Source organism: Rhinoderma darwinii, unplaced genomic scaffold, assembly GCF_050947455.1.
Source record: "Rhinoderma darwinii isolate aRhiDar2 unplaced genomic scaffold, aRhiDar2.hap1 Scaffold_54, whole genome shotgun sequence".
Taxonomy (NCBI): Eukaryota; Metazoa; Chordata; class Amphibia; order Anura; family Rhinodermatidae; genus Rhinoderma; species Rhinoderma darwinii.
This window is the reverse complement of record NW_027464089.1, coordinates 257,009-270,345: the sequence shown is the minus strand read 5'-3', so window position 1 is coordinate 270,345 and position 13,337 is coordinate 257,009. Positions and strand designations below refer to the sequence as shown.

Here is a 13,337-nt window from a genome sequence, read left to right as displayed (position 1 = left end):
TCTGGTTTCGGTCCCGTAGAACGATTGGTTGAAAGGTCATTGGCACGTACGACATGGAGTGCTTATTCTGCTTGTTGGAAGCAGTGGGAGGAGTGGGTAAGAGAGTTGGGTAACGTCAGCCCGGATCAAGACAGGTTGGTGGCACTTTTGTATTGGTTGGGGGACGCTTGGGAGGCGGGGTTTTCCCTGGCTAAGGTCAATCGTTTCGTTTCTGCACTGGCTTTTGGTTTTAAGTTGCAGGGTTTTCGGGATGTGTCTAAGGAATTTTTAGTAGGACAAGCTTTAAAGGGTCTGCGTCGAGGTAGGGTCGAAGCAGATCGTAGACAGCCCGTGTCTTTTGCTCTCCTCGGTTCTTTGGGCATATCGCTAGTGTCTGTCTGTCGTTCTTCGTCCGAGGTTGAGTTATTTCAGTTAGCATTTTCCTTAGCGTTTTTTGGCGCACTTCGAATTGGCAAGCTGGTTTCACCTAGTACCAAGCGGGCAGGGGGGTTGAGACTGGAGGAGGTGGGTCTATATGGGGATAGACTCGAGTTGTGGTTGCGGCGGTCAAAAACTGATCAAACGGGCAGAGGAAAGCGCATAGCTTTGTTTGCCCTCCCGGGATCGGCGATGTGTCCGGTCGCCTGTATGCATGCTTTTAAACCACAGGTGGGGTCGCCCGAGTTGCCGTTGCTACGTCACGAGAATGGGTCATTTTTGTCCAGATATCAATTTGGCGCAGTATTTAAGAAATGCTTGGTGGCGGTCGGAGTCGCTGCAGGCCCTTACTGATCTCACTCCTTTAGGATTGGCGCAGCAACCGAAGCGGGGCGCTGGGGGTTGGACGACGAGGGGGTGCGGCACATTGGCCGTTGGGAGTCCAACAGGTTTAGGTCCTACGTGCGCCCTCATTTGTTATGAGTCATGTTGTTATTTGTTGTTAAAAGTGTGTGTGCTGTATTTTTTCGTTTCAGATCAGCTCCCGTGCCTTGTGTGGTTGTTAGGACACTTTTACATGCATTGAGGGGCCTTGAGGGCGGACGTCCGCCCTGACGGCCGTCAGCTGCGCATTCCGCAGCAGGACGCGGTTTTGCATTGGCTGGGATTTAGAGGTATGTTGTGGAGACGGGTTTTAGCAGAGTTTCAGACATACTCTCGGCTGGATAAGGTTCCGGAAGTCCTGGTATTGCACGTGGGGGGAAATGATTTGGGGGTTCGCCCTTTTCGGGAGTTGGTGTGGGATATCAAACATGATATGTTGTGTTTGTGGGCATCTTATCCCGGCCTAGTGATAGTTTGGTCGGACATAGTTCCAAGGAAGCATTGGCGGCTGGCTAGGTCGGTGGATTAATAAGGCTCGCATAAAAGTGAATCGGGCAGTGTCCCGTTTTGTGGCCAAGAATGGGGGCATTTGTGTGCGGCACAGGGATTTGGAGTCAGGAGTAGGTAATTACTGGAGGAGTGATGGGGTGCATCTGACCAAGGTTGGGATTGATTTGTGGAGCCTGGCACTAGCAGAAGGAATTGAAAGGGCGTTGGTGGTGTGGCGGAACTCACAGGCTTAAGGTGGTCAAGGCCTGTTTCGCTGTGGCGGGGGGAGTCCTTGAGGTTGATCAGTACGAAATGGTGGGGGGGTCGCATTGGGGGTATGCGTCCCCCAAAAAAGGTACATGGTTTGAAGACTTCATAGGGTATTATCCCTTTCAAGTGGTCTTCTGGTGGTTGGAGCCATCTGCAGAGGTGAGCGGTGCCTCCGAGCTGGTTTACGGCTGGAGGTAAATTGTTGGTGGTGGTTGCAGATGGCTAACTCGAGGTAAAACATATCTAAAAATGGCTTCAAGGACTTCCCCTGCTCGGATTAATGTTAATGTTAATTGTTATTTATGATACTGACCCATGTTGGGTCATGTGAATTATAGGAGGAATTCTCTGGTTGGATTCCTAATTAGTTATCCGAATTCTGTGGCCATTTCACATTCAACCTCGGTTGTCACGTGTCTTTTCTTAGAGGTAGGGGTGATAAAAGAAAGGATAAGTAGAAGGTTCAATAACACACGACTCTACTTAGGCAAGTCATGCGTCTCACAAATGTTCTTCTGTGTGATCCAAACACCTCAAACTTCGATTCGTCTGTCCATAACACTTTTTTCCAATCTTCCTCTGTCCAATGTCTGTGTGCTTTTGCCCATATTAATCTTTTCCTTTTATTAGCCAGTCTCAGATAAGGCTTTTTCTTTGCCACTCTGCCCTGAAGGCCAGCATCCCGGAGTCACCTCTTCACTGTAGACGTTGACACTGGCGTTTTGCGGGTACTATTTAATGAAGCTGCCAGTTGAGGGCCCGTGAGGCGTCTATTTCTCAAACTAGAGACTCTAATGTACTTGTCTTGTTGCTCAGTTGTGCAGCGGGGCCTCCCACTTCTCTTTCTACTCTGGTTAGAGCCTGTTTGTGCTGTCCTCTGAAGGGAGTAGTACACACCGTTGTAGGAAATCTGCAGTTTCTTGGCAATTTCTCGCATGGAATAGCCTTCATTTCTAAGAACAAGAATAGACTGTCGAGTTTCACATGAAAGCTCTATTTTTCTAGCCATTTTGAGAGTTTAATCGAACCCACAAATGTGATGCTCCAGATTCTCAACTAGCTCAAAGGAAGGTCAGTTTTATGGCTCCTCTAAACAGCAAAACTGTTTACAGCGGTGCTAACATAATTGCACAAGGGTTTTCAAGTGTTTTCTAATCATCCATTAGCCTTCTAACACAGTTAGCAAACACAATGCACCATTAGAACACTGGAGTGATGGTTGCTGGAAATGGGCCTCTATACACCTATGTAGATATTGCATTAAAAACCAGATGTTTGCAGCTAGAATAGTCATTTACCACATTAACAATGTATAGAGTGTATTTCTGATTAATTTAATGTTATCTTCATTGAAAAAAACTGTGCTTTTCTTTCAAAAATAAGGAAATTTCTAAGTGACCCTAAACTTTTGAACGGTAGTGTATATGGTCTGCAGAATGCCTGTGTAGGACTGATATCTGTCACTATATGGTGGGAATATTGGTCTTTGTTTTACTACACACGTTTTTAGTACACAATTAAGAGTGTTCACATTATTTCTATATAGTGGAAGTGTAGACCCCCAAGAATTATTTCCTTTGGTAGGTCCAAGGTACCTCAGTCAGACACTGAGTGTACACATCCTTGCATTAAAATATTGTATTACTGTCTGTAGCCTTAGAGGAGAATTTATTAACCTTGCTAAGCCGCTTATCTGGGATAGAAAAGTCCCAAAAGTCGCAATTTGCGGGAACGTTTTTGGTCAGTTTACGCTGCCTTTGGCACTTTTTTGAAAAGTGTGTGGTGCTTTGCTTTTGTATGCTCTGGGACGCCTCTAGTTTCTTCTGAACCTGGGCCCAGACTGTGGACAGTTCCCGATGAACGAGATCTACCTCGGGATTGTTGGAACCACCAGGTGAAACAGAGGAGAACCGTGGATTAAACCCAAAATTACAGAAAAATGGGGAGACCCCTGATGAGTGACTGACCCGGTTATTAAGGGAAAATTTGGCGAGGGAAATGAAGGAGACCCAATCATATTGACAGTCAGAGATAAAACACCTTAAATATTGTTCTAGAGACTGATTAGTCCTCCAGAACGGACCCCTAAATAAATATAGACCCAAGACTAGACCCCTAAATAAATACAGACCCCAGACCAGTTCCCTAAATAAATACAGACCACAGACCAGACCCCTAAATAAATACAGATCCAAGACTAGACCCCTAAATAAATACAGACCCAAGACTAGACCCCTAAATAAATACAGACCCAGACCAGACCCCTAAATAAATGCAGACCCCAGACCAGACCCCTAAATAAATACAGACCCCAGACCAGACCCCTAAATAATTACAGACCCCAGACCAGACCCCTAAATAAATACAGACCCCAGACCAGACTCCTAAATAAATACAGACGCTAGACCGGACCCCTAAATAAATACAGACCCCAGACCAGACCTCTAAATAAATACAGACCCCAGACCAGACCCCTAAATAAATACAGACCCCAGACCAGACCACTAAATAAATGCAGACCCCAGACCAGACCCCTAAATAAATACAGACCCCAGACCAGACTCCTAAATAAATACAGATGCTAGACCGGACCCCTAAATAAATACAGACCCCAGACCAGACCTCTAAATAAATACAGACCCCAGACCAGACCCCTAAATAAATACAGACCCCAGACCAGACCCCTAAATACATACAGACCCCAGACCAGACCACTAAATAAATACAGGCCCCAGACCGGACCCCTAAATAATTACAGACCCCTAAAACAATCCGATAGAATACCAACAGACAGAATTCAATAAAAAATAGTGCTCAAAGAGGTAATAGGTAATAAACTGTAATGCATCGTTGCTGACTATATTACATGCACTATATTGAATCCTGAGTGAAAACCAAGATATACTTGGTGCATCGATCAACAATTTACATGAGATTAAACCAAGAAAATATGATCGACTTCAGCACACGATATTTGAAAAAATATACAAATTTTTATTAAATTACATACATGAGACAATTAAAAAGTAGAACAGGGGATGAGTCACACAACAAAAGACGTCAAAATCAGTGAAAAACCGGGTAAGAGTATAATGTCACTGTGTACATGTTACGTTATAACAGCAGAAGTGAAACATGCATATGATAAGATCGAGAAGTGATATTCAATTGAAATCAGGGCTGATTAGGGCCAAGTATGTCCAAAGATGACAAAAATATAGTCGTAATAAAATATAGTACTGGTAATGGAAGCGATATCTATGTAAGAGCAAAAAGTAAGTACGAATCGCAGATGTACAGCAGTACCATATCTCAGATAGATTGAAGTCAGTGGATGATCAAGAATAATAAGCAATCAGGGCCGATTGGGGCCAAGTATGTCCAAAGACGACAAGAAATATAGTCGTAAGAAAATATAGTACTGGTAACCCTAAAACAATGCAGACCACAGACCAGACCACTAAATAATTACAGACCCCAGACCAGACCCCTAAATGAATTCAGACTACAGACCGGACCCCTAATAAAATACAGACCCCAGAGTGGACCCCTAAATAAATACAGACCCCGAGCTAGACCCCTAAATAAATGCAGACCCCAGACTGGACCCCTAAATAAATACAGACCCCAGACCAGACCCCTAAATGAATTCAGACTACAGACCAGACCACTAAATAATTACAGACCCCAGACCAGACCCCTAAATGAATTCAGACTACAGACCGGACCCCTAATAAAATACAGACCCCAGAGTGGACCCCTAAATAAATACAGACCCCGAGCTAGACCCCTAAATAAATGCAGACCCCAGACGACCCCTAAATAAATACAGACCCCAGACCAGACCCCTAAATGAATTCAGACTACAGACCGGACCCCTAATAAAATACAGACCCCAGAGTGGACCCCTAAATAAATACAGACCCCGAGCTAGACCCCTAAATAAATGCAGACCCCAGACTGGACCCCTAAATAAATACAGACCCCAGACCAGACCCTTAAATCAATGCAGACCACAGACCAGACCCCTAAATAATTACAGACCCCTAAAACAATGCAGACCCCAGACCGGACCGCTAAATAAATACAAACCCCAGACTAGACCCCTAAATGAATACAGACTCCAAACCAGACCCCTAAATAAATAGACCCCAGAGCAGAGCACTAAATCAATGGAGACCACAGACCAGACCCCTAAATAATTACAGACCCCAGACCCGACCCCTAAATATTTACAAACCCCAGACCAGACACCTAAATAAATTCAGACCCCAGACCGGACCCCTAAATAAATACACACCCCAGACTGGACCCCTAAATAAATACAGACCCCAGACTAGACCCCTAAATGAATACAGACTCCAAACCAGACCCCTAAATAAATAGACCCCAGAGCAGAGCACTAAATCAATGGAGACCACAGACCAGACCCCTAAATAATTACAGACCCCAGACCCGACCCCTAAATATTTACAAACCCCAGACCAGACACCTAAATAAATACAGACCCCAGACCGGACCCCTAAATAAATACACACCCCAGACTGGACCCCTAAATAAATACAGACCCCAGACTAGACCCCTAAATGAATACAGACTCCAAACCAGACCCCTAAATAAATAGACCCCAGAGCAGAGCACTAAATCAATGGAGACCACAGACCAGACCCCTAAATAATTACAGACCCCAGACCCGACCCCTAAATATTTACAAACCCCAGACCAGACACCTAAATAAATTCAGACCCCAGACCGGACCCCTAAATAAATACACACCCCAGACTGGACCCCTAAATAAATACAGACCCAGACTAGACCCCTAAATGAATACAGACTCCAAACCAGACCCCTAAATAAATAGACCCCAGAGCAGAGCACTAAATCAATGGAGACCACAGACCAGACCCCTAAATAATTACAGACCCCAGACCCGACCCCTAAATATTTACAAACCCCAGACCAGACACCTAAATAAATTCAGACCCCAGACCGGACCCCTAAATAAATACACACCCCAGACTAGACCCCTAAATGAATACAGACTCCAAACCAGACCCCTAAATAAATACAGACCCCAGACCAGACCCCTAAATAAATACAGACCCCAGACTAGACCCCTAAATAAATGCAGACCCCAGAGCAGACCCCTAAATAAATACAGACCCCAGACCAGACCCCTAAATCAATGAAGACCACAGACCAGTCCCCTAAATAAATACAGACCCCAGACTAGACCCCTAAATAAATACAGACCCCATACGGAACCCCTAAATAAATACAGACTACAGACTAGACCCCTAAATAAATACAGACCTCAGACCAGACCCCTAAATAAATACAGACCCCTAAATATAAACCCAGATTCTGTATTGTGGATGAAAAGGGTTTTGCCAATAACCTGAGCAAATAACCGTTGTTTATCTCTACTGTAGGAGTGGCATGTATTGCTACTGTGTTCTGCAGACCCCTGACCAGGCCATAAGAAACCCTGGTTGGGAAACACAGCTCTGGACACTAGACTGGCACTCATGATGCCCACATCAGACATGGCAGAGCAGGTTACTGCCAGGCAGGTGCCACCTGAGGATTCCATGACCTCTGACATCACGTGACCTGCACACGACCAACTGCCGTTTACTTTCAACTGTCGACGGCAGCGATCGGACTGAAGTCTACAGGTAGGACGATATTGGTGAAAATGGCGTCCAATGGACATGGAGAAGACGAAGAGAAGCGAGAAGAGGAGAAGAGGAAGAGGGAGGAGGACAGCGTCACCGGATTCAAGAAGATGACGAAGAAGAGGAGAGGAGCCAAGGACAGAGGATTGGAGGATGAGGAGCCAAGACCTGGGAGCAGCCAAGACCCTGGAACATCCAGCCCCTATGCCAGGCTTACCATCAGCCGCTTCACCATCCACCAGGTCCTGGGTAGGGGCAGCTTTGGCAAAGTGAGTATAATATCGAAATATTTCATTTTATAGGGTGGTAAACCTAAAGTTGACCTTTTATCTCCATCAATTGTTCTCTGTTGTCACCATGTTATGCTGGATGGATGATGGGTGTAGTGTTCTCCTATGGGATGCCTAATAGGACATCCAGAAGTATTCCTGCCCCCATAACCACTACTTTAGTTTTTCATTTTAGTATTTTTCTGTCGACATATGAGAGATTTTGATTTTTGGGGGCACGAGTTGTCGTTTTTAATGGCTCCATTCAATGTACCATATCATTTACTGGGAACATTGTAAAAGGCTGTTTTTTTTTAGGTGAAATAGCAAAAAAAAAAAAAACAGCAATTCCTCCATTGGTTTAATAATTTGGCTTTTATGGTGTTAACTAAGTGGTAAAAATGACACGTTACCTTTATTCTGCGGGTCAGCACAATAACGGGATACCAAAATTATATTGGTTTATTTTTTATACTTTTTATCCAATAAAAACAATTTGTAAAAACATTAATTTGTTGTGTCTCCATATTCTGAAACCCAGAATTGTTTTTATTTTTCTGTTGATGGGGCGGTGTGAGGACTTGTTTTTTGTGGGGCGAGCTGTACTGTTTATTGGTGCTATTTCGGGTTACATAAAACTTTTACTCACTTTTTAACTTTTTATTCCATTTTTCGAGGAGCTAAACAAAACGAAATAGAAAAAAGTTTATTTATTTATTTTGACTGCAATATTTATGTATCGCTTGAATTGTTCTTTTAGCCTCCTCCTATTAAGCTTAGTAGGAGGACCAAGTTAGCAGACCTTGGGGTCTTCATTAGGCCCCCTGGCTGCCATGACAACTATCTACACACTGTGATAGCGTTGCGGGTAGGGGTGATGGGGTGACAGCGGGAGCTTACCTCTATTTAACTGTTTAGATGCCACGGTCTCTATTATAGCGTATGATCCTGCTCCATACTACCCCCACCAACTAAGATAATTATGTCAAATGTGGGTAAGGCGTGAAGACCTCTCCATACAGGGCCCAACAGCAGACACTGCATTATGCTGGGAGCTCAGCTTTGTTCTGCTGTAGAGTCCTGGGCACTACCCGACTGACCCACCTCTCTGTCCACCTCTGTTCCTTCTTCTTCTCATGAGGAATCTCCATTTGTTTTCCTCAGGTGGTCCTGGCATCAGTCCCCGGCCGAAACACCTACATGGCCGTAAAAATGATCACCAAACGGGACAATACGGACGAAATTATGAGAGAGCGGCGGATACTCCTAGCGGCCAGACACTGCCCGTTCCTATGCCACCTCTATGCCGCACATCAATCTGAGGAGCGGGCATTTTTTATCACGGAGTATCTGTCCGGTGGCAGCCTGGAGGCTTTGATCAGGATGTGCGGCTGCTTGAACATCGGCAACGTAAGGCGAGTAAATAATCAGGAGACTGAGGGGGGTGGAAAGAAGAAAAGGTGAGGGGGGAGGTCAGATGAAGGATAATACAGAGAATGCAGAATACAGGCTGCCATAATCAGCGCCTCCTCTCTGCTAGAGACCGCACACACTCCATCATAACATGATATTAGGGAATTGATAGAGGAAGATTTCATGACATTGAGACTCCGCTCTGTTCTCCCCATCAGATTCTACACAGCAGAGATGATATGTGGCCTCCAGTTCCTCCATGGACACAACATCGTCCACCGGTAAGCAGAACTTCCCCCTTCTTTCATTCTCCTTTACATGCTGGAAACAGTGCACCCAGCTTTCCTACACTCCTGAATGGCTATTCTGCTTGGTGGTGCAATGACCCATCCCCCGTCTCCTGGATCACTGGGCGGATTTGTCATTCTCTCGTCTTATTTCTTTGCAGAGATCTAAAGCCGGAGAATATAATGTTGGATGCAGATGGCCACGTCCGTATCATCGACCTGGGATTGGCCCAAGATGGCGTCACCGCCTCCAATAAGATCCGTGGAGTGTCGGGAACGTTGCATTACATGGCCCCCGAGGTGCTTCTTAGAAAAAAATACGGCTCCGCAGTTGACTGGTGGAGCCTGGGGATTGTGGTGTCCAGGATGGCAGCAGGACGCTCCCCATTTTACAACGGCCCCGTCAGGCAAATGGCTATCAAAGCCATCACCACCGCGAAGCCTAAATTTCCAACTTGGCTTAATCCTGACGTGAAACATCTGACCAAGAGACTGGTCCGTAAAAATTCTAAGAGGCGCCTCGGTGTGTGCGGGAACATCAGAGAGCATCCATTCTTCTCCACCATCGGCTGGGAGGAACTGCAGGAGAGGAGGGCACAGCCACCATTTACACCATTTGTGCCCGTTTTGGAGAACCAACATCTGAAGTGGCCAGAGAATAACAAAGCCCTTCACCCCTTGGCCGGGTTCAGCTTCATGTCACCAAGCTGGACCCGATAAGATCTCAGGACAAGGGCCCAGAACTTCATGCCTCCTGACCCGCGCCTCAAGTCTCTGCTGCTGTATGTCACCTCGGCTGCCCAGACCATCATCTCTCTCCTTACCATCTTCATGCCACACCTCTGCCATCTTGCTGCTGCACCAGAGCCTTGACTTGCCATCCTCCAATCCCGGGCAGGCATCTGACATCACTCCAGCCTGAAGATCCTCTACACCCCCCAGGAGCGGCCTGTGCTTAGTTTCCATCTGGGGAGATCAGGAATAATAGCCGCATGTTGTAGTCCTGGGGCCGGAGCGGCCATTATACCTGATCTCACCTCAGCACAGGCCAGGTAAGTAATGCACCCACATCACCCACATCACTCACATCACCCACATCACCCCACTATATAATAAGTATAGACACCACACTACATGATAAGTATAGCCACCCGCATATAGACGCATAGTACATTTAGATTAGACTTTAGCCTTTGATCCTGGGATTATTCTGATCGCCATATTTGGGGTCAGGAAGGAATTTTCCCCCCTTAATATGAGGACAATTGGCTCATTCCTCAAAGGGGGTTTTCGCCTTCCTCTGGATCAACACGGCCTTAAATAGGTTTAGGATGATAGAGTAATAAGTAGTAACACACATAAGTAACATAATATAAATATAGAAAATAATTAAAAATAAATCTTAATTTAATACAATTTATAGTTTACACATAAATAAATACAGCAGTTCATTAAAAATAATAATAAATAAATGAGTAATTTTCCCCTAGTCTTTCCCCATATTACACATGTTACACTTCAGCCTCTGATCCTGGGATTTATGCCGATCGCCATATTTGGGGTCAGGAAGGAATTTTCCCCCCTAATATGAGGACAATTGGCTCATTCCTCACAGGGGGTTTTCGCCTTCCTCTGGATCAACACGGCCTTTAGATAGGTTTAGTATAATAGATAAATAGATGACACATACATATACACAGTATATAATAATAGTAGTCTTAATACTTCTAGAATAATCTCCTAATAATAAAATATAACCTTCCCTTATCTGTAAATAAAACTTTCCTTTTACCCCCTACATCTTTGTGCTTGTTTTTATTCCCATTGGACTTCTGTGTAGTAAATGTTGTGCGAGCTCTGAGACCCCCACCAATCACTAGAACGAAGCAGCTGAAGGTCTCGTGTGAGCGCTCAGCCGCTTCCTGTCTGTTCGGCTTTTTCCGGAAAAATGTATCGGCTCATAGACTTTCTATTGAGTCCGTTCACCGATACATTTATTTCTGGAAAAAGCCGAACAAACACGAAGCGGCTGAGCGCTCACACAGGGGCTTCAGCTGCTTCGTTCTAGTGATTGGTGGGGGTCTCAGTGCTCGGACCCCCACCAATCCAATCTTCTGACGTGTCACTATGTCACTATGACATGTCAGAAGTTTGTCAAACGTTTAGCTACACTTTAAAGGTATATGTCAGATTTAAAGCCCAAATGTGGTGTGAACAGAGCCTTACAGGGGTTGTCAGGTTTTTACAATACCGTTTTGCTAGAGGGGTCCAGTAATCTGTGGGGGAACTTGCTGCAAGAGTTTAATTTCCCTACAGCATCTCTAAAGGGGAAGTAAAGTATTACACAGTTCTATAATCACCGGGCTGGGCATGTAATACATGGATGTGATGGTCCTCCTGAGCAGGAGATGATGTTTGTTGCCCCTCTCCATTCTGGATAATTAATCAGGGTCCTGAACGGGGGAACCCACACTATTACCCCAAAATTCACTAATAGGGCATTTGAAAATGGGTTTTCCAAACCAGAAAACAGCTTTAATGGTTATATAATGATAAGTGAGAGTTTGTTACAATGTATCAGTGCAGGAGAGAGCTGAAGTACAGGCTATTTAGATTGTGGAGGATTATCTAAACGGGATACACTGAATGGGGCACAGTGTGGGATGGAGGATCGGCTACAATGCTGCCCCCTACAGTCAGGGCCCTCACCTCATGGATGCTCCTGTTACCAGATCCTTCACACCAGAGATCAACATTCATGAAGAAGAAAAATCCCCTGCAGAGACGTCCACACCGAGAGATCCAATAGGACTGGTCTATACAAGGAGTCGTCATATCCGGGGGCATATTTACAGCCATGCCCCCATATAATAAATACTTTATTCCTGTATACATGAGAAGTTCTACAACTTTATAATATCATTTATGTTTCAATTACTCACCATTTTCAAGATCTGTTTGCTGTCAGTGAATGAGGACACTCTTGCTTACATTCAGATGCAGTGAACCTGTACATCGCTAGTCCTGCTCTCAGCTAAGAAACATAAAGTAGATTAGGAAGTTGTAGAACTTTTCATTTATACAGCGATTAAGCTTTAGTTACATAAAATCGGAAAACACATAGGAAGAGGATTCATTATCGGTAGTACTACAGTGATCTGGTGCCCGCAGGTATCTAATGGTAAATACGGCCCTGGTCAGTGGCGTAACTTCCGCCGTAGCAGCAGTAGTGGCTGCTACGGGGCCCGTGGCATGAGGGGGCCCGTGTCGCCCGCCGGCACGGGCCCCCACCATGGCCGGAGGCTCCGCTAGCAGCCGCTATGGCTGCTACAGCGAGACGCCACTGAACAGTACGGCAGAGCAGGGAGGTATCTCCCCGCTCTGCCATTAAACAAAAGACATGTATCCCCTAGCCACAGGATATCCACAGGATAGGGGATACATGCGTGATCGCTGGCAGCGATAGGGATAACGGGGGACTGAAAGTCCCCTGAAGTTCTCCATCACAAACCTCGGACTTCCGGGGTCTGTGTCAGCAGTTCCGGAGAAATGAATGGAGCACCGGTCCCGCTTGTGCGCATGCGTGACAAGCGCTCCTTTAATTTTTAGTGAGCTGCGCAGACGCGGGAAGTCAGAGGTTAGTCATGGAGAACTTCAGGGGGACTTTCAGTCCCCCGTTCTCCCTATCGCTGCTGTGGATAGGGGATACATGTCTTTTATTAGGACACACTGTAGGTCGCATTTTTTTAGGAGGGGGGACGCTGTATGGCGTTCCCTACAGGGGGGAGACGCTGTATGGCGTTCCCTACAGGGGGGGGCTGTATAGCGTTCCCTACAGGGGGGGGGCTGTATGGCGTTCCCTAAGGGAGGACGCAATATGGCATTCCCTACCGGGGGGACGACGCTGTATGGCGTTCCCTACAGGGGAGACGACGCTGTAGGGCGTTCCCTACAGGGGGGGACGTTGTATGGCGTTCCCTACAGGGGGGACGCTGTATGGCGTTCCCTACAGGGGGGCTGTATGGCGTTCCCTACAGGGAAGGCTGTATGGTGTTCCCTACAGACCCCCCCCTGTAGGGAAAGCCATACAGACTCCATGTAGGTAACACCATACAGTCCCCCCTGTAGAT

General features: G+C 45.9%; 1 protein-coding gene across 1 annotated transcript; it reads left to right on the top strand.

Annotated features, from left to right (window-relative positions):
• Positions 1–7,017: 7,017 nt before the first annotated feature.
• Positions 7,018–9,794, top strand: LOC142722916 (protein kinase C-like 1). The gene is made up of 3 exons (XM_075848906.1): positions 7,018–7,507; positions 8,672–9,201; positions 9,369–9,794. Exons 1-2 carry the CDS (start codon positions 7,259–7,261, stop codon positions 8,969–8,971), a joined length of 549 nt encoding a protein of 182 aa, XP_075705021.1. The 5' UTR covers positions 7,018–7,258; the 3' UTR covers positions 8,972–9,201; positions 9,369–9,794.
• Positions 9,795–13,337: the final 3,543 nt, after the last annotated feature.